The sequence below is a fragment of the Notamacropus eugenii genome, chromosome 4 (genome assembly GCF_028372415.1).
Source record: "Notamacropus eugenii isolate mMacEug1 chromosome 4, mMacEug1.pri_v2, whole genome shotgun sequence".
NCBI lineage: Eukaryota > Metazoa > Chordata > Mammalia > Diprotodontia > Macropodidae > Notamacropus > Notamacropus eugenii.
This window is the reverse complement of record NC_092875.1, coordinates 87953917-87980004: the sequence shown is the minus strand read 5'-3', so window position 1 is coordinate 87980004 and position 26088 is coordinate 87953917. Positions and strand designations below refer to the sequence as shown.

Genomic DNA, 26088 nt, shown 5'->3' with positions numbered 1-26088 from the left:
CCCAGGTGAACCTACATCCTTTTGTATTGAAAGAACTGAACAGATGTCATTGCTAAGGGAGTTTCTGGTTCTTCTTGCCTTACCTCACATGATTCTGACTTCTTAAAGTACAATGCTACTTTACCCATTCACTCCCCTTTTACCTGTGCTATTTCTTTGGAATGAAGTGTGCTTTTTCAGAATCATTTTGACAGTGTTGAATGTAAGAAGTGTTCCATATAAAGCAAAACAGAAAAAAAAAGTTTGCTCTTGGAGTCATGACTGTACCACAGATAGCTTGCTTCTACCTCCAAGAATACAGCAAATTCAACATTCTATTTTTAAACTGTCCTGCTCATCTGTGTTGTCTACTAATTTTTCCTGTTCATTTTTACAATGTGTAAATGACTTTTGTTTACATTTGGTAGTCCTACCAGTAATCCTCCTTTAAAACTGAAAGAAAAACAACATCCTAGTATCAATTATGCACAAGTCAGGCACAGCAGATTCCTTTTTTTTTTTAATCGGGGAAAACTTTTTATTGTAAGTGCAGTGAGACAGCTGGACACAGTTTAGATGATTCCAGTTTTGTTGGCAACATCCAAAGCATCATAGTCTGGAGCAAGATGGACATAAGCTTTCTTTTCTCCATCAGGCCAGATCAGTGTGTTGACCTTGGCCACATCAATGTCATACAGCTTCTTTACTGCCTGCTTGATCTGATGCTTATTGGCCTTGACATCCATGCTGAAAACTAGGGTGTTGTTGTCCTCAGTCTTCTTCATAGCAGACACAGTGGTCAAGGGAAACTCAATGATGGCATAGTGATCAAGCTTGCTTCTCTGAGGGGCACTTTTCCCAAGGTATTTGGGCTGCCTTCTTAGTCCTAGTGTCTTGGGTCGCCGGAAGGTGGGGGATGTTTGGATCTTCTTCTTTTTGTGGCTATGGACACCCTTTAACACTGCTTTCTTGGCCTTCAAGGCCTTGGACTTGGCTTCTGTCTTGGGGGGGACACCGGCTTTCTTCTTCGCCTTTGGTGCCATCTTGCAGGAAAGGGTGAGCAGATTCCTTAATTGGCATTGTTTGAAAATGTCTCATTCTATGCTTTTAATTCTAGGTCAGTGCCCAAGTTCCACTTAATGACTGGCTTAGAGTGATTATCAATAGCAACAGTTTCTCTTTCCCTCCCTGCTTGATTTAGTTATTTTTTTCCTGCTCATTAATGGGGCCATTCCCTGACCACTTCTTAAAGAAGCCTATTCACTGAAAGGGCGTTACCTCCCTGTAAGTGAGTACCTGAAAAGGCCTAGCCTAAAAAGGCCAAGGTCTCCCATTGCATCCTGGGCCATCTCCAGTCATCCTGATGAATATCTAGTCACTGGATCCAGATGGCTTAGGAGGAGAAAGTGAGGCTGGTGACCTTGCACAGTCCTCCCTCACTCAAAACAGAGATAAGTACAAGTCATGTCATCATTTCTCTGTCATGGTTTTTTTCAAAAACGAAGGATGAACACACAAGAAAGAGAAAATAACAAATGTTGGTAGGGATATGGGAATATAGGTCCACCAGTACACTGCTGGTAGACTGTGAACTAGTCTAACCATTTTGGAGAACAATTTAAAATTATGCCCAAAGGGTTATAAAACTGTGCATACCCTGTGACCCAGCAGTACCACTGCTAGTACGATACCTGAAGGAGATCAAAAAAAAAGGAAAAGAACTCAAATATACAAAAATATTTATAACCTCTTTTTTTTGTGGTAGCAAAGAACTGGAAACTCAGGATGCCCATCAATTGGGGAATGGCTAAACAAGTTATGGTGTAAGAATATGATGGAATATTATTGTGGTATAAAAAATGATGAAGGAGCTAGTTTCAGAAAAACCTAGGAAGACTTATATAAACTTATGTAAAACAAAATGAGCTGAACTAGTAGAACAATTTATATAGCAACAGCAGTATTGTAAGAAAAATCAACTGGCAAAGACTTAGTAATAATGATCAATACAAAGATCTACCATGATCCATAACATCTCCAAAGGACTCAGGATATAAAATGCTGTATGCTTCCAGACAGAAAATTGATGGTTTGATATTTTTCCCCTTTTAAATTTTTCTTCATTTGGGGGAAGGAAGGGTAGAGAATATGACTAAAGCAGAAATATATTTTGCACGACTGGATAGTGGAATGGTTTGCCATTTTCTTCTCCAGTTCATTTTATGATGAAGAAACTGAGGCAGACAGGATGAAATGACTTGCCCAGGGTAACACAGCTGGAAGTGTCTGAGGTCAGGTTTGAACTCAGGAAGATGCTGCCATGTAATAAATATATATAATTATATGCCCCCAAAGTCTCCTTCTTGCTTTCTCAATGAATGCAGGATAGGGAGAGAGGGAAGGAGAGAATGTGGAACTGAAATTGTTTTTTCTTTAAAAATTATTTTGTTTTCAGTTTTCTACTGTCGTTTCCATATATTTTAGATTTTTTTCCCTCTCTCCCTTTCTTTCCCCTCTCCTTCCCCATTCACTCCCCAAGACAGTGTAGTCTTATATAGGTTCTACACTTACATTCTTATTAAATACATTTTTTTACCTTAGTCATGTTGCATTGAAGAATTAAAATGAATGGGAGAAACTATGAAAACAAAACAGAACATAACACAAGAGAAAATGGTTTGCTTCATTCTGTGATCCAATTCCCTAGTTCTTTCTCTAAATGGACATTTTGCCTCAAGAGTCCATTGGGAATTTTTATGTCCTTACCAGAAAAATTCCTTGCACACTGTGGTTGTTGCTGTGTACAAAGTTCTTCTGGTTCTTCTCCTTTCACTCAGCATCAGTTCATAGGTCCTTCTAGGCCTCTCTGAAATCTTCCTGTTCATCATTTCTTATAGCACAATAGTATTCCATTACATTCATATACCACAACTTGTTCAGCCATTCCCCAGTTGATTGGCATCCCCTCAATTTCCAGTTCTTGGCCACCACAAAGAGAGCTGCTGTAAATATTTTTGTACATGTGGAACCCTTCCCCATTTTATGATGTCTTTGAGATACAGTCCTAGCAGTGATATTGCTGGGTCAAAGGTATGCACATTTTTATAGTCCTTTGGGCATAGTTCCAAATTGCTCTCCAGAATGGTTGGATCAGCTCACAGCTCCACCAGCAATGAATTAGTGTCGCAACTCTCCCACATCTTCTTCAACATTTGTCATCTTGCTATTTTGTCATGTTAACCAATCTGATAGGTGTGATGTAGTACTTCAGAGTTATTTTGATTTGCATCTCTCTAATCAATAGTGATTTTGAACATTTTTTCATATGACTACAGATAGCTTTAATTTCTTCCTCTGGAAACTGCTTGTTCATATTCTTTGACCATTTATCAATTGGGGAATGACTTGGGAACTGAAAATTAAAATTAGACTAAGATCAAAAAAATACAGTGACATTCATAATTCCAGAAAATTGATAATGAAATATGCTGTCCATTACAGAGAAGTGATAGATTTATGATGCAGAATTATATGTGTGTACGTGTATTTGAATGTATGTGTGTATATATCTATACATACATATACAGCCAATGAGGAAATTTCTTTGCTGGCCTATGCATATTTATTATATACAATGTCTCTTTTCTTTTTTAATGGGGAAGGGTTAGGAAGAAGAGAAAGTAGATTTCTGTTAATTTCTTTTTTAAGAAATGGGATTCTTTGAATGTGAAGTGCTGAGTATACTTTCAGATGAGGTCACTCTAGTAGTAGTAGTCTTACTTAACTGTTTACTATGTTACAAGAGACCTCCTCCACAGGGGAAATAATCTGTAATTATCTATAGTGTAACAACAAAACACATCACTAAAACATTTTTTTAAAAAATGAATAATAATGATAGATGAGTCAACAATAAGTTGCTTTTTACACTCCTAGGACTTTCTGGCATACCCTTTTTGCTTCTCAATTGTACTATTTTCCTCAAAGTGTTTATAGATTAAAGTAATATCTGTATTACTCCCCAACTGATAAATTGGTCAAAAGATATGAACAGTTTTCAGATCAAGAAATTAATGAATTATCTATAGTCACATGAAAAATGTTCTAAATCACTAATGATTAGAGAAATGAAAATCAAAACAACTCTGAGGTATCACATCACACATCTGTCAGATTGGCTAATACGACAAAACAGGAAAATGATAAATGTTGGAGAAGATGTGGGAAAATTGGAACACTAATGCATTGTTGGTGGAGCTGTGAACTGATCCAAACATTCTAGAAAGCAATTTGGAATTATGTCCAAAGGGCTATAAAACTGTGCATACCTTTTGATCCAGCAAATACCACTTCTAGCTCTGTATCTCAAAGAAATCATAAAATTGGAAAAAGAACCCACATGTACAAAAATGTTTATAGCAACTCTTTTTGTTGTGGCCAAGAATTAGAAATTGAGGGGATGCCTTTCAATTGGGGAAGAGCTAAACAAGTTGTGGTATATGAATACAATGGTACACTATTGTTCTATAAGAAATGGTGAACAGGCAGACTTCAGAAAAGTGAAGTGAGCAGAACCAGGAGAACATTGTACACAATAACAACCACATCATGCAGTGATTGACTTTGATAGACTTAGCTCTGTTCAGCAGTGCAAGGATCTAAGATAACTCCAAAAGACTCATGATGGAAAATGCTATCCACATCCAGAGAAAGATCATCAATGCAGATGGAAGCATACTATCTGCTCTCCCTTTCTGTTGTTAGTTTGTTTTGTTTCTTCTTTCTAGTGCTCCCTCCTATTAGTTCTAATTTTTCTATATATCATGACTAATGTGAAAATATCTAATATGGATGTATAACTAGAGCCTGTATCTGTTTGCACACTGTCTTGGGGAGGGAGGAGAAGAGGGAAGGGGAGAAAATTTGAAACTAAGATCTTATGGAAGTGAATGTTGAAAACTAAAAGTGAATAATTTAAAAAAAATTTGTATTACTTTTGTTATTATTATGGCTATTACACTACAAACATTACAGGTGGGAAAATTTGAACTGAGTTGTGAAGGAAGCTAGGGATTCTAGGTGGCAAAGACAAGGAAAAAGGACTTTGGGCATGGAGGACAGACAGTGCAAAAGCTTGAACATGGAAAATAGAGCGTTGTTATGTGAGAAGATCTGGAAAGGGTAGCCTGGAAGGGGTATCATCGGGAGGGAACCAGGTCTCATTGAGAACCAAAAGATGGAAAAGGTAAGAAAAGAAAAGAAAATACTTAAGGTCAAAGTAAGTTTTTACTTCTGGAGCAAGCATTCTAGAGAACACAGTGAGTGGCTTTAGTGTTGGATGTTGAGGAGGAGAGGAATAAGAAAGGAGGATGGGATTGAGGGAGTGGATAGTAGGGAACTGAGATGATGAGATGGCTAAGGAGTGAAATTTGTTAATCATTAAAGAAACATTGAAGAGATCACAGAGTTTTAGATTTGAGTAGCTTTAAAGAAAGACTTTGGGGAGGTTGGGTTGGGGACAATAGGAATAAGGGTACAGTCACTGGGGGTGGGGGGTTAGATGGAAAACCAAGATTGAACAGCAGCAACTTAGGCGTTAGAATCACCTGAATGGAAATAGATGTTTGGGTTGATATCCACAACATTTTTCATAAAAGTATTACTCTTGTTTTTTTTGGATCTATTAATTTTATTTTGTCTGAATGGATCATGAATGACTCATTTAGCAATGATGTGAAAAGGCAGTGTTAAAAGTATGATGTCTCTGAAGCCTTCTTTGTGACAGCTTGTATCAAGAAAAAGTAATGGTTTTGTTACAGGAAAATGAAGTTAGTGTGATTCTTAGGTAGGGCTATTCATACTTTTTAGTTTTAGTGAGTTGACTTGGATTCAGATTTGGTCACATTTACTATGTAAATTTTCTGAGAATAGATGGAAAAAATACTATTCTTGACCAAATGATAGAAATTAAATGGAGAATTACCCTAAGAGATACTAGGCAAGAGGTGGTTTATATAGTTAATATATGGCAGTTTGCTTGGAATAGACCTTTTTTCTGTTAAGAACTTTTATTCAAGATACTCCATACTGAAGTGTCTTAAAAGTCATATTATATTAAAGATGTAATGTGTCTTTATAGACAGACATACTTGGTATTTCTCATCCAGTGCAGTCAGTCAGCAAGCATTTTTCAAGTGTTTATTATATGCCAAGCACTGTTCTAAGTAGCAAGACTATGAAGAAAAGTAAAACAATGGTCCTTGACTTCATGGAGTTTATTTTGTAATGGAGGGGAGATAGCATGTATATAAAGATACAATATACATTCAGAGTAAATGAAAGGTAACCTGAGAGGGCAAGGTTTGAATGACAGGTGGGACTGGGAAGGGCAGCTAGTAGCAGTAGAATGAGTTCATTTATCTGAAGCTCCGCCTTCTCCCCTCCTGCCAATTTCACATCACCCAGATGTCTTCTATAATTATTTTGGACCTTTTACTGGTATCTCAATGGCCTTTCTCTTTGCCAAACTATTCTGTATGCACAAATGATCCCATTCCATCCTGTCTTCTTCAGCAAACTGCCTCCTCTATCATCCTCACTGTGATTTATCTTCAATTTCCCTTTGCCTATACTGCTTCTTAGTGTCTACAAACATACCCATATCTCCCCCCATTCTCAAAAAAAACCTCACTTGATCCATCCACTCCTTTTATGTATTGTCCTATAACTCTTCTCCCTTTTCTAACTAAACTTCTAGGGACGGCTGACTACAGACAGGCTGTTGTCTCCACTTCTTTTCCTGTCACTCTTTTCTTAATTCTTCCTAATGTGGCTTCCAATCTCACCACCCAAACAAAACTATTCTGTCTAAAGTTACCAAAGATCTCTGAACTGGAAAATCTAATGACCTTTCTTCAGCCTTCATCTTTCTTAACTCCTCAGCAGCTTTTGACACTTTATTTTCCATCACGCTCTTCTTGATACTCTCTAGGTCTTTTTTTAGACTACTCTCTCTCATCCAAGTCAGTCCCCCCCCCCCCCTCACGCACACATACACAACATAACACAACACAAAACACACACACACACACACACACACACACCACTAACCTTGGGTGACTTCCAAGGTTCTGTCCTGGGCTTTCTTCTCTTCTCCCTCAATATGCTTTCATTTGGTTATCTCATTACTTCCATGGTTCCAGTTATCACCTCTATGCTGATGAGTTTCAAATTTATCTATCTACCTCTAACCTCTCTAGGTTTACATCTCCATCTTCCTACTGAACATCTCTAACTGGAGGTCCCATAAACATATTAAACTTAGCATGTACAAACCAAACTCATTATCCTTCCCCCAACCCTCTCCACTTCTGATGTTTCCTATTACTTTCAAGGGTACCACCATCCTCCCAGTTAACTAAGCTCATCACCTTGTGTCACCCTTAACTCCTCACTCTCTCATACGTACCCCATATTTAATCAATTGTAAAGTCCTGCTGTTTCTATCTTTGTAATATCTGTCATATATTCCACTTTCTCTTCTCTGACACTGCCACCATTCTGGTGCACATCTCATCACCTCATGCTTAAACTACTACAATAATAGCCTTCTGGGTGGTCACTCTTCCTCAAGTCTCTTCCCCACTCCAATTCATCCTCCATTCAGCTATCACATTAATCTTCCTAAAGCATAGGTCTCATCATGTCAGCCCCCTACTTAATAAACTCCAGAGGCTCACTAGTTTGATTTTTAAACTCCTCCATAACCTGGTCCCTTCCTATCTTTCCAGTCTTTTTTACACCTTACTCCATATCACATACTTTGAGATCCAGTGACTCTGACCTCTCTTTGCAGTTCCTCACACAAAACACTCCATCTTGCAACTCAGTATATTTTGACAGGTTCTCCCATGTGTCTGGAATGCTCTTTTCCGTCTAGCTTCTCTGGCTCCTTTTGAGTCTCAGGTAAAGTACCAGCTTCAAGATGCCTCTAGTCCTCTTTAGTCTTAATGTTTTCCCATTGAGATTATCTCCCCCCAATTTTTCCTCTGAAATTCTTGTCTACACATTGTCTCTCCCATTAGATTGTGAGCTTGGATTATTTTTTGCCTTTCTGTCTATACTGAGTGCTTAGCAGAGTACCTACCACATAGCAGGTACCTAATAAATACTAGCTGATGAACTGCTGAATCTGAATGTGATGTATGACCAAGACACATCTTCTTAGAAAATGTAATGAATTCCTGGCAATTTCAGAGGAAGTTTAAGTATAGGGAGACCCGAAGGGAGAAGGAAGGAAAATGAAACGTATGGAGAAAATACCTTCCTAAAAATGTATGCAGTACAAGGGTAGTGACACCCAGAAAAAAGATAATTATTTTTTACTCTAGATATGTCTTGATTATTCCTGAAAAATTAAACTTGTTTCCTTAAAATTGCATTCTATTAATGCTACACAAAAAATGACTAAAACTTATATAAACATTAAACTGTCATTCAGTTTGCATTACAGAAAGTTTGTAAGTCTTAGTTATTAACAAAGTAGAAAGGCAGTTGGCCAATCAATACATATTTATTCAGCTCTTATTATATCAGGCACTGGTTAAGTGCTGGGAATACAGAAAGAGGCAGAAGCCAATCCCCATCCTTGAGGAGTTCACAGTCTGATGGGGGAAACAATATGCAAACATACATGCAAACCAAAGAGATATAGGATAAATAGTAAATAACTGACAATAGAAAAAGGGGTTTGGGATGGCTTCACGTAGAAGATAGGATTTTAATTGGGGCTTGAAAGAAATTAGAGAAGTTAAGAGGCCAAAAAGGATAGAGAGCATTCCAGGCATGGAGGGCAGCCAGACCTCCATACCTGGAGACGGTGTATCTTCTTTGTGGAACAGCAAGAAGGCCAGTGTCAGTACTCAAGTACATGGGGAGTACACATGAATAGGGGATACTTGGTACGTAGCAGGGAGTAAGGTGTAACAAGACTGAAAAGATAGAAAGGGCTTAGGTTATGAAGGGCTTTAAATGACGTTTAAACAGAGCAGTCTGTATTTAATCTTATATACAACAAGGAGCCACTGGAGTTTACTGAGTAGAGGTGAGTGGAGTGGTTGGACTTGAGCTTTAGGTAAACCATTTTGGCAGCTTAACGTAAGATGAAGTGAGGAGAGATCTTAGGCAGGCAGATAGACCCACCAACAGCCAATTACATTTGTCAAGGAGTGAGGTGATGAGGGCCTGCACAAGGTGGGATGGTAGTGTCATAGTACAGAAGGGAACCTATTTGAGAGATGCTGCAAAGATTAAAATCAGCAGGCCTTGACAACACATTGGATATGGTGGATGAGAGAGATTGAGGACTCCAAGATGATACCTGGGTTTTGAGCCTGAGGGAATGGAGGGATGATATTGCCCTCTACAATGATGTAGAAGTTAAGAGAGGGAAAAGATTTAGGGGAAAAGATAATGAGTTCTGTTTTGGACATATTAGGATTACAATGTCTACTGGACATCTAGTTAAAGATGTCTGACAGGTAGTACAAGATGTGAGACCAGAGATCAGCAGAAAGTTGGGACAGGAAAGAGAGATTTGAAAATCGTCAGCATAGAGATGGTAATTAAATCCCTGGGAGCTCAAAAAAGAAATCACTGAGTAAAGTAGCGTAGAGGGAGAGGAGAAGAGGAGGGAGGACAGAATTCTATGGGATACTTAGGATCCAACAAAGAAGAATAAAAAGGAGCCGTCTGATAGGTGAAAGGAGAATCACAAGAGGGTGTCATGAAGATCTGAAGAGAATATCAAGCTGAAGAAGATGATCAGCAGTATCAAAGGCTGCAGAGAGGTTGAGGAAAATGAAGATTGGGAAAGGCCATTGGATTTAATGGGGATCATGGGGACAAGAGTCAGGAAGCTCTGGGTTCTAATCCAGCCTCAGATACTAGCTCTGTGACCCTGGGCAGGTTATTTGATGACTTTTTCTGCAGTTTCTTCATCTGTAAAATGAGCTGGAGAAGAAAACGGAAAAACCACTGCATTATCTCTGCCAGGAAAGCCCCGTATGGGGCTTCAAAGAGTCAGATATGACTGAAAAGATTAAACAACAACAAGAAACGGACCCCTCTGACAATCTGGCAAAATATATGGTCTCCTCGAAATAATAGTTTTAAATGCGTAAAATGCATGAGGTTTCAGAGGAAACCAACTATATTAAAATTAAGTTAGAAAAATATTTTTTTTTTAAATTCAAGGAACCTAGGTTAAGAAGAACCTGTAGACTAGATTTTCTCTACAATCCCTTCCAAAGCTATATAATATTCCATGATTCTATATACTAAATATTTCTGCAATATAATGAGCCCTGAGAAAAGATATAACAAAGTATATAATAAACAAATGGATACATTGTGATCTAAACATTGCAGCAACTTTAGAAATGGTCTACACTGCAGTCTGTACAGTCATTATTCCTCAGAATCAAGAATCAAAGTTAGATCTATCTTTAGGAAGTGATTGTATCAGTTTTACTGTTAAGGGATATGCTGATATATTCCAGTTCTTTATATCCCTCCAAGACAAAGGATATTTTTAAAAGATAATAGTTGCAGTATTTTTGTAAAACAAAGATCTCTTGAAAGTTTTCCTCTCACCAAGGCCAGTGACAGGAAAATCCTGAATGTAGGCCCATCTCAGCAGGGGGAGGAGAGGGAAGCTGTTTTGGCACCTAATACATCTAAATTTCCATGACTATTAGCCAGAGATTTTGTAGAATAATAGAAAAGATGAGAAAGTTCAAACTCATATGAATTTTACTTAATTTAAAAGGATCACAGCTTTCAATCTCAAGTCAAGCAAATGGATAAATATTTAATGAGTATCTATATGTTCTACACTTAAACTCACACTTTAATTCCCTCATGTTTTCATTGAACTTGAATACATTTTCAGTACAAGATTAAAATGTTTAAAGACCCCTCTTTAGTTTGGCATTTAAATTTATAAATGAAAAAATGAATTCTAAAGTTTAGGAGGTATCTAAGTGGCACAACAGACAGCATGCTGGGCCTAGAACTAGAAAGACGAGTTCAAACGCAACCTCAGATAACTCCTACTGTGTAACCCTGGGCAAGTCACTTAACCTCTGTCTGTCTCAGTTTCCATAACTCTAAAATGGGAAAAGTATTAGCATCTACCTCCCAAGGTTATTGCGAGGCTCAATGAGCTAATATTTGTGAAGTGCTTCACCTGATGCCTGCAACATAGTCGGTGCCTAATAAATGCTTATTTCTGTCCTTTTCTTCCAAAGAAGCTCAGAGTTGAAAAAGGACCTTCTAATTTCTATTTATCTGAGCAAATGTTGTTCTGACATCAAGTGGTCATTCAGCCTCTTCTGAAGAGCGGTGGGGAAACTTTGTAGTAGGACCTCAGTAAACATTGGGGTAAAAAAGCAATAGCCAGGCAAAATGACACAAATTTCCAAAGAGTTGCTACGCTCAAAAGACATTGTGGTCTAAAATTTTCAAACCAAAAAATAAAACTCCAAAAGTAAGTTTTAAAGTGTTAACTTAGAGTTGATTGGTAGTTATTAACCGTGAGAAACATGATCTGATCTTTGTCATCAGTGGGGACATAGTTAAAGTGTGTTCTCCTTGGCCATCTTGAAGTGAAGAAAACCAGAGAAAGCTAGCCTCAGATAAGAGAGCTCTGGGTTTAATTCTCCCTCAGAAATAGAAAGTCAACCTTAGGCAAGTCTCTAATCCTCTTGGTTGCCACCTCAAGGAAACCTTTTTAAGATCAGGAATGGCAGAGTAGGGGCTGATCTACATCAGAGGAGGGAATTTCCTTCTTAGAATTTAGCTAGATAAAGGATCCTCAACCTAGGTCGCATGAATTTGGTGTCCCCTTCATATTAACAACCATATTTCGACATAATTGGTTTCCTTTGTAACCCTATGTTTTTATTTTATTTTATATGTTTAAAAATATTATTCTGATAAAGGCTCCACAGAATTCACAAAACTGCCTAAGAAGTCTATAACCCAAAACAAGATTAAGGACTTCTGCCTCATACAGATGAAATCATAAATCTAAGCCTCTCCTGACAATTTTTTAAAATTTTGTGCTTTTAACCCAAAGAATTTGAATTTTTTGCTCTTTTAGGTTAAAATGACCAATATTCTAAAATCAGAACCAAAAAAGGGACACATTATATTACAAAATCAGAAGGAACTGTAAACATCTAGTCTATTCCATATCGAAATCAAGAATTGTACCTGTGACATCCTAACAAAAAGATAGCCAGCCTTCACTTGAAAGCAGTGATGACTCACTGAAGCAATTTTCCAGTTTTAAACAATTCCAAATGATAACTTTTTCCATAGTTTTTGCTGCAAGCTACCTATCTCTGTTACTAAAATTTGTTCCAATCTATCAAGCTAAGCAAAACAGTTCTATTTTCTCTTTAACAGGCAGTCTTCAGAAGTCAGAATAATAATAACTAACATTGATATAGCACTTTAAGGTTTGAAAAGCATTCGTATATTCATTTGATTCTCAAATAACCCTGTGAGAAAGGCACTGTTTTTATAACTCATTTAAGAGATGAGGAAACCTAGGCTGAAAGAGGTTAAGTTACTTGCTCAGGAATACACAACTAGTTGTGTCTATGAGATAGGATTAGAATTTAAATATTCCTGACTAAAAGTCAAGCTCTCTAGTTACTGCTTCACTATTATAATTTCTTTCCTTTTCAAGTCTTTTTTTTTCACTAGGCTAAACATTTCTAATTCTACTAATTAATCTCCTTATGGTATGATTTTTTTTTAGCTGAATATTATTGGCTTAGTTTTTATTTTTTCTTACATATTTTATTTTTAATGCATTTTTTGTTTTTTTAGTTTTCAACTTTCACTTTTATAAGATTGAGTTCTAAATATTTCTCCCTTCCTCCTCCTCCCTCCCCAAGATGGCTTGGAATCTGATAAAAGCTATACATGTACATTCATATTAAACATATTTCCACACTAGTCATGTTGTAAAGAAGAATTAGAACCAAAGGGAAAAAACACAGGAAAGAAAAAAGAGAAAGAAAACAGTATGCCTTGGTTGGCATTCAGACTCTTTAGTTCTTTCTGTGGATGTAGATAGCATTTTCCATCTTTGGTCTTTTGGAATCATCTTAAATCACTGCACTGCTGAGAAGAGCTAATTCTATCAAAATTGGTCACTGGACAATGTTGCTGTTACTGTGTACAGTGTTCTCCTGGTTCTGCTCATTTCACTCAGCGTTAGTTCATATAAGTCTTTCCAGGTTTTTCTGAAGTCAGCCTGCTCATCATTTATGGAACAATAGAATTCCATTACATTCATGTACCACAACTTGTTCAGCCATGCCCCCCCTTGGACATCCCCTCAATTTCCAATTCTTTGCTATTATCCATTAATCTCAGCAGATCATTTAATGAACATTCTTTTGAGTCTTTCAATCAGTTCCAAACCCACCTAATTGTACTATTTGGTACAAAAAAAGTAAGTAGTTTTGTTAAATGCATTGCTGAAATCCAGACGGATCATGTATACAACATTTCTCTAATTTACTAGTCTAGAAATCTTGTCAGAAATAAAAATTGTTGTCTCATATGATGTTATTAAACATTCTGATGCAGAGGGACTTCCCATTTGTCCTTCTAAATACTTACAAATTAACCCTTTAATAATACGTTTTAAAATTTTACCGGGAATTGATTAGCGTCAGTTTGTCTAAAGTTTCAAATATTCTTGTTTCCCCCTTTTGAAAACTGAGATGCCCCATATTCAGTTCAATTGTATTTTTACCATTCATCATTATTTTGTAAAGATTATCAATATTAGTTCAAAAAATTACGTAGCAATAATAACTAATACATGGTGTCTTTCTCTTTGCTTATATTTATATCCACAGGACTTAACTCAGATTATAGTAAGCACTTAATAAATGCTTGCTGGCTTGACATGACCAGTGGTTTCTCAAAATGCTTTATACATTATCTCTCTTGAACCATATAACACTCCCAGTAAGGAAAGTACTAAGGTGTGTGTGTGTATTTTTAAATGAAGGGAGGGGGAGAGGGAATCCTTCTCCCCTTTCCCCCACCCCCCCCCCAGAAACTTGGAATCATGGAAGGTACTTTGCAATTTCCTAAAGGCATTCTTGCCCACTGTACTAAATATCTGTTCAACTATGGCCCCAACTTGTTGTCCATCTAAACATGTCATAATCTGGGCAACAGACATCCTTCGTCTGTTTGGTCTTCCATGTGTGGATGAGTAGGCCAGTCACTTTTGATTTCTTCCAGGAGGCTCTGTAATAATCTTTGGGATTGTGGAAATATAGGTCATGAAAACTGAGTAGTCTGAGAAGGTGGGAATTTAAGTTATTTGGGAAAGCATCAGTGTGCATGTTGATATCCCCTAGTATGAGGACTTGACGTGGAAGGACTATGAAACAGTCATTGAGCTCAGTGAGGAAGTAAATAATAGTCACCAGTAACAGACTGCTTTCATAATTTGAACCTCAAAGGAGCAGATAGTGCTCAAAGAAGAAGAGTCTGGAAGTAGCAATTGCAAGCAAAGAGTATTCTGTCTCTACCATGATCAATTGAGTATGAGGCTAAAGAATGAAAGCATAAACATTCAGGAGGTAACAGGTTCTTTCCCCCAGAGGTCTGTAGGAATTTGCTAGATGAACACTTATTAGGAATGTGATAGAAGGAATGCTTAATCAAGGTTGAACTACATGGTCTCTGAGATCTCTTCCAATGGAGATTCTGTGATTCTCTGAAATATCTGTTAAATTGATTACCCTCTAGAAAGCCTTTAAATTACTTCTTTATTCTCATCTTCTCCAGCATATTGTTTTTATCCTTAGGATATTCATTAGTTTCTCTGGTTTTTAAAAATTTGCTTCTAATCATAAGTAAAATAATTTAAAAGTCTAGAAATATCTTAATGAGTCATCTGTTGTTTGAACATGTTCTGGCAGCTAAGTATTGCAGCAGATAGAGCACCAGAACTGGAATCAGGAAGATACAAGTTCAAGCCTCAGACACTTACTAGTTATGTGATCTTGGGGCTTGACCTCTGTCTCCTCAACTGTAAAATGGGCATAACAACAGCATCTATCTCTCAGGATTGCTGTGAGGATCAAATGATATATTATTTGTAAAGTGTTTAGCATAGTACCTGACAAATAATAGGTGCTATATAAGTGTTTATTCTCTTACTTTCCTCCTGCTGTTATAGGGGATCACTGTCTCTTTGAGGATTAGCATAAATTGAAAAAATTTTGATCACATTTGACAAGAATTCTGAAATTTTGGACTGTTACCTCCTAATTAAATAACTGTTTAAGACTTTCCTATTAAGCAGGCACTACTGCTTAAAGATTTCATTATACCCTTTCACTCTTTCCTGCAGTAATAGCGCTGGATATTACCTACCTCTCATCTCTTCCAAGATGTCTGCTAGTTAACCCATTTCTGGTATATAATTCAATGGCTCTGTTATATCAACTGTGGACAATTCCCTCAAATCCTCCCATAAACTATTCATTAATAGGAGGTTCACACAAATTACTAGGAGACTTCTAGGGCTTTTGAAATTAAAAGGGTACCAAGGCAGTATCTGATCTCAACAGTTGTTACCCTTCACTCTGGTTACGTATTTGTCCTCCATTATCTAATTCTATGATGATACCTTTTACTTGTTTATTACAATGTATGCTTTTAACTCATATATTAACAGTTCCTCAGTTCCACTTTTCTATGCTTTATTCCTCAGCAATAACATTCAGATAAAATGATTTGTCTGGCCTAATGTTTTTGGAATATTATTACATTGTCTGAAACAATCAGTTTCTGCATATCTAGAAACAAATGTGTAAAAAGTTTCAAATAAGACATGTCACCTATTTATTTCAACATAAGTGATTTATCAGAAATTAAATTATACTACAGTGGTTATAGTCATTCACCAACAATTAATGGGCATCTACTATGTACACGGTACCATTTTAGGTGCTATAAGGAACACAGTGATGTGTAAGACCTCTGAAATTTGAGTACTAATGGTCTTTCCTTTGGCTCTGTTACTTTATAATGCACTCAAAATAAGAAGAGTGGCTGACATATAGTGGTGTAAAGATTACAAATTATCCTACTTACTTTAAATCATTTGATCCTCACAACACTCTAAGATGAGTACTACAGGAATTAGTTACATTTTCATATGAGAAAGATAAAACTCCAACAGTTCTCTGGAACTTGCCTAAGGTAAATGTTAGGGTCAGGACTTGAGTACTCTGGATCCAAATTCAGTGCATTTTCTATTCAGTGCTGCTGTCATGTGAAAGAAAGACCCTTTCTGTTTGGCCTCAGAGGGCAGAACAAAGAAAACAATAGTGAGAAATTGCACAAATTCACATTTGGATATGATGTCAAGAAAAAGACTTCCTATCACTTGAAGCTATGCAAAAATGTAATGGACTTTCATTGTTGGGTTTTGGGGGCAGTTTTTTGCAATTATATGTAAAAACAACTTTTTACATTCATTTAAAAAAAATTTTGAGTTCTAAATTCTCTCCCTTCCTCCCATACCCCCATTGAGAAGACAAACAATTTTATATAGGCTATAGTTATACATGTGCAGTCATGCAGCACCTATTTCCACATTAGTCATGTGAAAGAAAACACAGATTTCCCCCCTTCAAAAAAAAAAGACCCAAGAAAAATAAAGTATTTTTTAAAGTATGCTTTGATCAACATTCAGACTCCATCAGTTCTTCCTCTGGAAATAGTATTTTTCATCATATTGCTTTCAGAATTGTCTTAGATCATGATATTGCTGAGAATAGCTAAGTCATTCACAGTTGATCATCATATAATATTGCTGTTGCTTTGTACGATGTTCTCTTGGTTTTGCTCACTTTACTTTGCATTAGTTCATGGAAGTCTTCACAGATTTTTCTAAAAACATCCTGTTCATCATTTATAGCATAGCAGTATTATATCACAGTCATATAACATAACTCCTTCAGCTATTCCCCAATTGATGGGCATCCTCTCAATTTCTAATTGATTGCCACCACAATAAAAAAACTACTATGAATATTTTTAATGTATATGTCCTTTTCCTTTAAACATTTTTAAAATTTAAAATTAAATTAAATTCTTTTAATATTATATTACTTATTATTTGTATAACTATGTGTTTTGTATAGAATTATATTTATTATTATAATTTAATAGTTAAATTAATTAAAATTTAATTCTTAAAATTTCTTCTTAAATTACCAACAGTGCATTAGTGTACCAATTTTCCCACACCCCTCCAGCATTTGTCATTTTCCTTTTCTATCATATTAACTAATTATAATGGGCTTTCTTAAGAGTTGGTAGGTTCCTTTTTATTGTGGGTCTTCAGGCTGAGTCTAGGTGAACACTTCTCAAATATGTTATAGTGGAATGGATGAGATAGTAACTGAAGTCCTTTCCAGGTCAAATTTTCCGATACTCAAAAAACAAATATTGATTCCAAAGTGGAATTTTAATAAGATGTTTTCACAGTACTTATCTCATTCTGGCATGCCTCACTTTACACAACAGACTGCTCCTATAGAGAACAAAAGAAACTGGATGCTTACAATTATAATGACTAAGCTCAGCCCTTTTAAAGAAGAAATATGAGAATGAACCTCACTCCCCTCACTGAAGGGCAATGATTGTAGATGCAGAACACAATAAAAATAGTACCTGGCTGAGATACTGGTGAGTTTTGCTAAATTGCCTTTCCTTACTTGCTTTTCAATTTTTTTTTTAAGAAGAGGCGGAGGAAACAAATACTAGGAAATGAAGGTGACATAAAAGCCAAAGATGTCATATACATAGGGCTTTTTAAAGATTGTAACCAGTAATGTATGTGAGATATATAGCATTTGCTTAAAGTAAAATATACTTGTTTAATTAAAACATACTAGCATAGAAGGAAATCTGGTTTGGTGTTCAGGTAACTAAAAACAGAAATTCAAATTCTGGCTTTAAGTATAGCTTCTTTTTTTTTTCTCTCACATACATATACGTTCTTTCTCTCTTTCTCTTTCTCTCTCTCTCTCCCTCCCCCCCCACCCCTGCCAAAATGTTGCTAAATAAAATGACCAACACATTTGGTATTCTGAAGATTAAAGAGTTAATGACAGTAAGAAAGATGTACCGTGAACAATGAGATTTTCCATATATCCTGTTCTTGAGAGCATTGCAGGGCCTCCTAGAAGAAATCTATATGCCTTAAAATATGTTGGCCTGACCATCAACACAGAAAAGACCAAGTGCATGAAGAATGTCCACAGCCTAGATTTTAATATGCATTTGGATGAAGAACCTGTATAGTCTATCATTATGTATAACTAGAATAGACAACACAGATGGACAACAAAATGGACCCAGAGTTGAACAAGAGGAGAGCAGACCTTTAGAAAACTTCAAAGCTAATTTAATGACGTTTTCACCCCAAAAAGAGTTCCATCGTTTTAATATCAACATTCTATCAGTATTGTTGTATGGCAGCAAGACATGCAATACGACAGTCTCCAATGAGTTAAAAATCAATATCACACAGAGAAGACAATGAAGAGGAACCGTGGTGGGTGTGAATAGACCTTAACAAATAACCAAAGAAGAAGAATGGAAGCAAACGGTAACATAGAAGGAGCTTTCCAGTAGCATATCCTAGGGATCTGTGCTTGACCCTGTGCTGTTTAAAATTTTTATCAACTTGAATAAAAACACAGATGGCATACTTCTCAAATTTATATCTGACAAAACCAGGAAAAGTAGTTAAAGCACTGAATGATAAAATAAATATTCAGAAAAGACCTTATAAGCTAAATAGAGCTAAATTTAATAAGATGAAATTTAATAAGGACAGATGGAAAGTTTTACACTTGGAAAAAATAGTAAACACACAAGCAAGCATAAAATGGAGGAAGTGCGCTGGGGCAGCAGTTTGTCTAAAAAGAATCTTAAATTTTTCTAATTGAAGAGCAAGTTCAGTATGAAGCAACACTGTTGAGAGGCCAGCCTGAACTATAATAAAAATCTGAGGCTAAATGTAGAGGGGAATAGTGTGTACAGCTAACGATGTGTATTCCATAACACTATACTGTGGTCTGGGCAGACTATGTTGGGAGAGTACTATCTTCACTCTCTGAGTACAGTTTAGAAAGGACACAGATAACTAAAGGAACATATCATGCCATGTATGGCTTGGTTGAAAGAACAAGGGCAATTTATCCTGGCAGAGAGGTGACTTAGTGGGGCTATAATGGCTATATTAAAATAACCAAAGGACACTCACACAGAGATATTAGCCTTGTTCATGGCTCCAGAGAACAGAACTAGGACTGGGTAAAGGCTGAAAAGAGATAAGTTAAGGCTTAATGTAAGGAAAAAATTCAAAACAAGATATTCAAAGAATAAAATGGGCTGCTTTGGGAAGTTAACCAGTCCCAGTGGGGAAGTCAGACTACTCCATGCCATTTCCTAATTTGCCATTATTTACTCCCATCACAAGGCATCCTCTGCTTCTTCAAGGTCACTTTAGCCAAGTGTATCACCTAATCCACATTCTGACAGCTGTTTAACCCTCTGATGTTCTCATTCCTTTCTCAGTGAGGTCAGTGGTTGACTCAATCTTTCTCTCCACTCCAACTCCTTAACTCATAGTAGGGAATTTCAGTTTTACATATTGATGGAAATTAAGTGCTTGCTAAATTAAAAAAAAAGTTAACTTAAAATATATTCCTGATAAACTTACCTCAAAGACACTAAAATCTCAGTTTTTCAATCTTTTCAACTAGTATAACCTACTTTACCACACAGCTACACAAAGACAAGGTCGTATCTTTGATCTTGCCATTTAAAGTAGCGTAGCTCTGACTACACTACTCTCCAGTCCCTTGTTCCCTTGTCCTATTGATGCTGCCACCTTGCCAAACTCCAATCCTGAATTACTCCCGTCATCTGCCTCTTTCATACCTACTCACATACTGCTGAAAGAAAAATATGTCTCAAACTCCTGATGAGTGGATCCATTATAAATTCATGTATTTTAATCTCAACTGGAATTACATTGCAAAAAGGCAATCCTTCTATTCTTCCATAATCAATTCTCTCTCCGACTCATACACTGCTTTTTTTCTCAAACCTCCCTCAAAGGAACTCTCCCCTGACATTCCCAACTGAGGACTTCATCTGATTCTTCAAAAACAGATCAAGGCCACTCACCTCAGCTCCCTCTTCTCTCCATATCCTCGTCTCATATTCCTTAATGTAAGCCCTGGCTATTTTGCCTTTACTCCAGTATCTAAACAGATAGCTTTTCTTCTATCAAGACCAGCCCCCTGACATGTAGCCTCATATCCTTTCTCAGGTTCACCAGGTTTTTCCAGCAATTTGCAGTGCTTTTTTCCCCCCTTGTCTTCTTGGTACAGCTATGTGTTTGTAGTTGTCAGGTTTATAATTTTAAAGAAAAAAGAAATTTGTTTTTAATTAAATCTGTTTTCCTGAAACTTAAGGTATACATTAGACTATGTCCAGTTTTCTTCTTGGTGTTTTTTTTTTAATCCCAATTTGAGGAGACAGATGCTATTTTCTTCCAAGATTCCCATCAAACAAAAGATTGACTCCAGAGCTTAGAAAACACTGTAAAACTAATAGTTTCTTCTTGCTGTTAAGAATCTGGTCTAGAATAGAACTATCCCTTGTTGATCCCTCTATCTTTTAAAGGATGAAATTATCACTCAGATAAGTAGTAGTTCCTCCCTGTGTTAGGAGAAAGAAACAGACAGAAAGACAGACAATTTTAGCAGATGTTTGGATAATTAAGATTCTCATCACTATTATGTTAAATTTCTGGGACAGGCCTGTTACACTTTATGAACCACTCATTCTTCTTTATGTTTAAGTGTTCTGTAGTATACTGTGATAGCAAAATTGTTCATCCCATCTACTGATCTTCTTTCAAATCCTCTCCACTATAGCTGAGAGCTCTGAACATGAAGTTAAGAAGAGCTGAATTCAAATATGTCCAACCAACATTTATTAGTTGAGTGACTGTGAGTTAGTCACTTAACCTCTTGGTGTCTCAGTTTCCTCAACTGTAAAAGAGTAATAATAATGTTACCTACTTCTCAGGATAGCTGTAAGGATGAGATAATATTTGTAAAGTACTACATAAATGCGATTATTATTGTTAATGTTATTTTATAATCCTTCCAGTCGCTCAGATTCTCACATTCAGTTACCCTAGCCTCTTCCCACCATACATCTATTCAGTTACCAGAATCTTGTTGATTCTACCTGTGCAGCACATCTTCAGTCTCTCTCCTCCCCACTTATACAGTCACCATCCTGAGACCCTTATCATCTCTCTCCCAGATTATTGTATTAGCCTCCTGATTATCCTTTTTCCCACTTGTTTAATTCCTCTAATCTGTTCCTCAATCAGCTACCAAAGTGATGAGTTATACAGGTTTTCAGGGATGACTGGTAACTCTGTGGTGAGAGCTTGCTGAGTCCTTTTCAAGGCTATTAATTCACCTTTGGCACCCACTTGCCACCCAGGCAGATGAAATTCAGTTTTTCACTGATAGTAACAATCCAAATAGCTTTTATATTGTCAACTGAAAAAGATGTTTTGAATGCCACTAGGCTCCTCTTGTGTGGCAAACCTCCTAGTACTGATTGTATTCCAGGTGAGGTTTACAAGGCAGGGGGTCTGCTGCTCAGTCAAAAGCTGACTAGAATCTTCTGGGTTGTATGACAAAAGTAGGTTATCCCCTAGAAGTTCAAGGATGCCTCCATTGTCTGTCTCTGTAAAGGAAAAGAAAACAGGTTGTCCTGTGACAGTCACAGGGGGATCCTCTCTCTTAGTCATTACCAGCCAGTTTCTTTCCAGAGTTCTTAATAGGCTGATCTTTTACCCAGAAGACTGTCATATAGCTGAGAGCCAGTGTGGCTTCAGAAATGGCTAAGGAATGGTCAATATGATGTTTGCTGCCCAACAACTCCAGGAGAAATTGCAGGAGCAGAACATGTCTGTAAACAATGTTCATTGATCTGACCAAGCCCTTTGATGCTATCAGTCATGAGGGCCTGTGGAAAATTTTGGCAAAATTTGGTTGCCCAGAGGAGTTCATTGGTATTATATATGTCAGTTTCTAATGGCATGCTTACATAGGTTCTGGATAATAGACAATGCTCTTGCATTTTTCCAGGCTGTGTGCTTGCTCAAATGCATGTTTTCAGCAGTGTTTTCTGCTTTCAAGGAGGAAGAAAGCAGCATCAACCTCAGCTACACACTGGCTGTATATTATTTAATATGAAAAGGCTACAAGCCAAGACCAAAGTGGAAGGAGAACTTGTATGTGACTTTTTGTTTGCAGATGATCGTGCACTCAATACAGCCTCTGAGGCAGGAATCCAAGAGTAAGGATCAGTTCTCTATTGCTTGTGCTAATTTTGGCCTGATAATTAACACCAGCAAAACAAAGATTCTCCACCAGCGAGCACCACACTGTCCATGCGTGCAACCATCAGTTACAGCAAATGGAGAAATTTTGAGTGCTGTGCACAAGTACATGTATCTTGGCAGTATACTTTCCAAGGATGTACACATAACTGATGAAGTTGAAGCAAGCATTGCCTGAGCTAGCTCAGTGTTTTGGAGGCTCCAAAAGAAAAGTGTGGGTTAGAAGAGGTATTAGCTGCCCACCAAACTGAAGGTCTTCAGAGCAACTGTGCTTGTTGCACTGTTGTATGCCTACGAAACCTGGACAATATATACCAGTTTCATGCCAGGAAATTGAATTGCTTCCATTTGAATTGTCTTAGGAAGATTTTTTTTTTTTATTTTGTAATGTTTAACAATCACTGCCATACAATTGTGATTTTATCCCCCCCACCTGCCCCCTACTCCCCCCCTCCCTCCCCACGACTGCATACAATTCTGTATAGATTCTACATATACTTTCCTATTGAGTATATTTTCACTATAGTCATGCTATGTAGTCAGACTAAGATAAATGAAAGAAATCGTATAACAAATCAGAACATGATACACAAACACATACACATACACAAACATGATCTGCTACAATATGTGAGTGACTTCCATATTTCTCTCTCTGAGTGTGGCAGGCATTTTGCCTTGAGATCCTCCATTGGGATTTTTTTTTTTTTTTGGTAAGAAGTTCTTGTGTTATTACAAAAATCTAAGTCTACCAGAAAAAACTCTCACAGACTGTGGTTGTTGCTGTGCATTAAGTTCTCCTGGTTCTGCTCCTTTCACTCAGCATCAGGTCATATGAGTCCTTCCAGGCCTCTCTGAAGTCTTCTTGTTCATCATTTCTTATGGCACAATAGTACTCCATTACATTCATATACCATAATTTATTCAGCCATTCCCCGATTGATGGACATCCCCTTGACTTCCAGTTTTTGGCAACTACATAGAGTGCTGCTATAAATATTTTTGTACATGTGGGACCCTTTCCCATTTTTATGATCTCTTGGGGATATAGTCCTAGTAGCGATATTGCTGGGTCAAAGGGTATGCACATTTTTGTAGCCCTTTGGGCATAGTTCCAAATTGCTCTCCAGAATGGTTGGATGCGCTCGCAGCTCCACCAACAATGAATTAGTGTTCCAACTTTCCCACATCCTCTCCAGCATTTATCATTTTCTTGTTCTGTCATGTTTGCCAATCTTATAGGTGTGATGTGGTACCTCAGAGTTGTTTTGATTTGCATCTCTCTAACCAATAGTGATTTAGAGCATTTTTTCATATGATTATAGATAGCTTTAATTTCTTCCTCTGAAAATTGCCTGTTCATATCCTTTGACCATTTATCAATTGGGGAATGACTTGTATGATTATACATTTGGATCAGTTCTCTATATATTCTAGAAATGAGGCCTTTATCCCCGAGCTTAGCTGTAAAAATTCTTTCCCAATTTACTACATCCCTCCGGATTTTGGTTGCATTGGGTTTGGTTGTGCAAAAACTTCTCAGTTTAATGTAATCAAAGTTATCCATTTTGCATTTCATAATGCATTCTATCTCTCCTTAGTAAAGAATTCTTCCCTTCTCCATAGATCTGATAAATACACTATTCCTTGCTTCTCCAGTTTATTCATGATATCAATCTTTATACCTAAATCATGTACCCATTTGGACTTTATTCTTGTGTACGGTGTCAGGTATGGGTCTATGCCTAATTTCCGCCACACTGTTATCCAGTTTTCCCAGCAATTTTTGTCAAACAATGAGTTCTTATCCCAGAAGCTGGGGTCCTTGGGTTTATCAAACAGAAGGTTGCTATATTCCTTGCCTACTGCATCTTGAGTGCCAAGTCTATTCCACTTGTCTACCTCTCTGTTTCTTAGCCAATACCAAGTGGTTTTGATAATTGCTGCTTTATAGTACAGTTTGAGGTCTGGTAGCGCTAGGCCACCTTCCCAAGCATTTCTTTTCATTAGTCCCTTTGATATTCTGGACCTTTTGTTTTTCCAAATGAATTTTGATATTATTTTATCCAGCTCTAGAAAGTAATTGTCTGATAGTTTAATTGGTATGGCACTAAATAAGTATATTAATTTGGGTAGAATTGTCATTTTTATTATATTAGCCCGGCCTACCCATGAGCAACTAATGTTTTTCCACTTACTTAAATCTGACTTTATTTGTGCAAAAAGTGTCTTGTAATTGTGTTCATATAATCCCTGGGTTTGTTTTGGCAGGTAGACTCCTAAGTATTTTATACTGTCTGCCCTAACTTTAAATGGGATTTCTCTTTCTATCTCTTGCTGTTGGACTTTGTTGCTAATATATAGGAATGCAGAAGATTTGTGTGGGTTTATTTTGTACCCTGCAACTTTGCCAAAGTTGTTTATTAATTCTAGTAATTTTTTACTTGAATCTCTGGGATTCTCTAGGTAAATCATCATATCATCTGCAAAGAGTGATAACTTAGTTTCTTCTTTGGCTATTTTAATTCCTTGGATATCTTTATCTTGTCTAATTGCTACAGCTAACATTTCTAGTACCATATTAAATAATAGTGGTGATAATGGACAACCTTGTTTCACCCCTGATCTTATTGGGAATGCATCTAGCTTATCCCCATTGCATATAATGCTTGCTGAAGGTTTTAGATAGATACTGCTTATTATTTTATGGAAAGTTCCCTTTATTCCTACATTCTCCAATGTTTTTAGTAGGAATGGATGTTGTATTTTGTCAAAAGCTTTTTCTGCATATATTGAGATAATCATGTGGTTTTTGTTAGCTTTGTTGTTGATGTGATCGATAATGCTAATAGTTTTCCTAATATTGAACCAGCCCTGTAGTCCTGGTATGAATCCTACCTGATCATAATGTATTAATCTCGTGATAAGATGCTGTATTCGTTTTGCTAGAATCTTATTTAAAATTTTTGCATCTATATTCATTAGGGAAATTGGTCTATAATTTTCTTTCTCTGTTTTGTCTCTTCCTGGTTTGGGTATCAAAACCATATTTGTATCATAGAAAGAATTTGGGAGGACTCCTTCTTCCCCAATTTTCAAGAATAGTGTATGTAGTATTGGAATTAACTGTTCTTTAAATGTTTGATAGAATTCACTTGTGAATCCATCTGGCCCTGGAGATTTTTTCCTAGGGAGTTCATTGATGGCTTGTTCAATTTCTTTTTCTGAGATGGGGTTGTTTAAGTATTCAACTTCCTCTTCTGTTAATCTGGGCAATTTGTATTTTTTAAAATATTCATCCATCTCATTTAGATTATCGAATTTGTGGGCATAAAGTTGGGCAAAGTAGTTTCTAATTATTGTTTTAATTTCCTCCTCATTGGAGGTGAGTTCACCCCTTTCATTTTTAATATTAGTAATTTGGTTTTCTTCTTTCTTTTTTTTAATCAGATTGACCAAAGGTTTATCAATTTTATTAGTTTTTTCATAAAACCAACTATTGGTTTTATTTATTAATTCAATAGTTTTCTTAATTTCAATTTTAT

At 36.7% G+C, this 26088-nt stretch overlaps 2 protein-coding genes across 4 annotated transcripts in view; one reads left to right on the top strand and one right to left on the bottom strand.

The window, feature by feature from the left end:
- The window catches only part of ARHGAP39 (Rho GTPase activating protein 39), a 444016-nt gene that overhangs the window by 18885 nt on the left and 399043 nt on the right, over positions 1–26088 (top strand). The window lies entirely within an intron of this gene.
- On the bottom strand, positions 488–1022 carry LOC140500314 (large ribosomal subunit protein uL23-like). The gene has a single exon (XM_072602776.1). It carries the CDS (start codon positions 1020–1022, stop codon positions 552–554), a length of 471 nt encoding a protein of 156 aa, XP_072458877.1. The 3' UTR covers positions 488–551.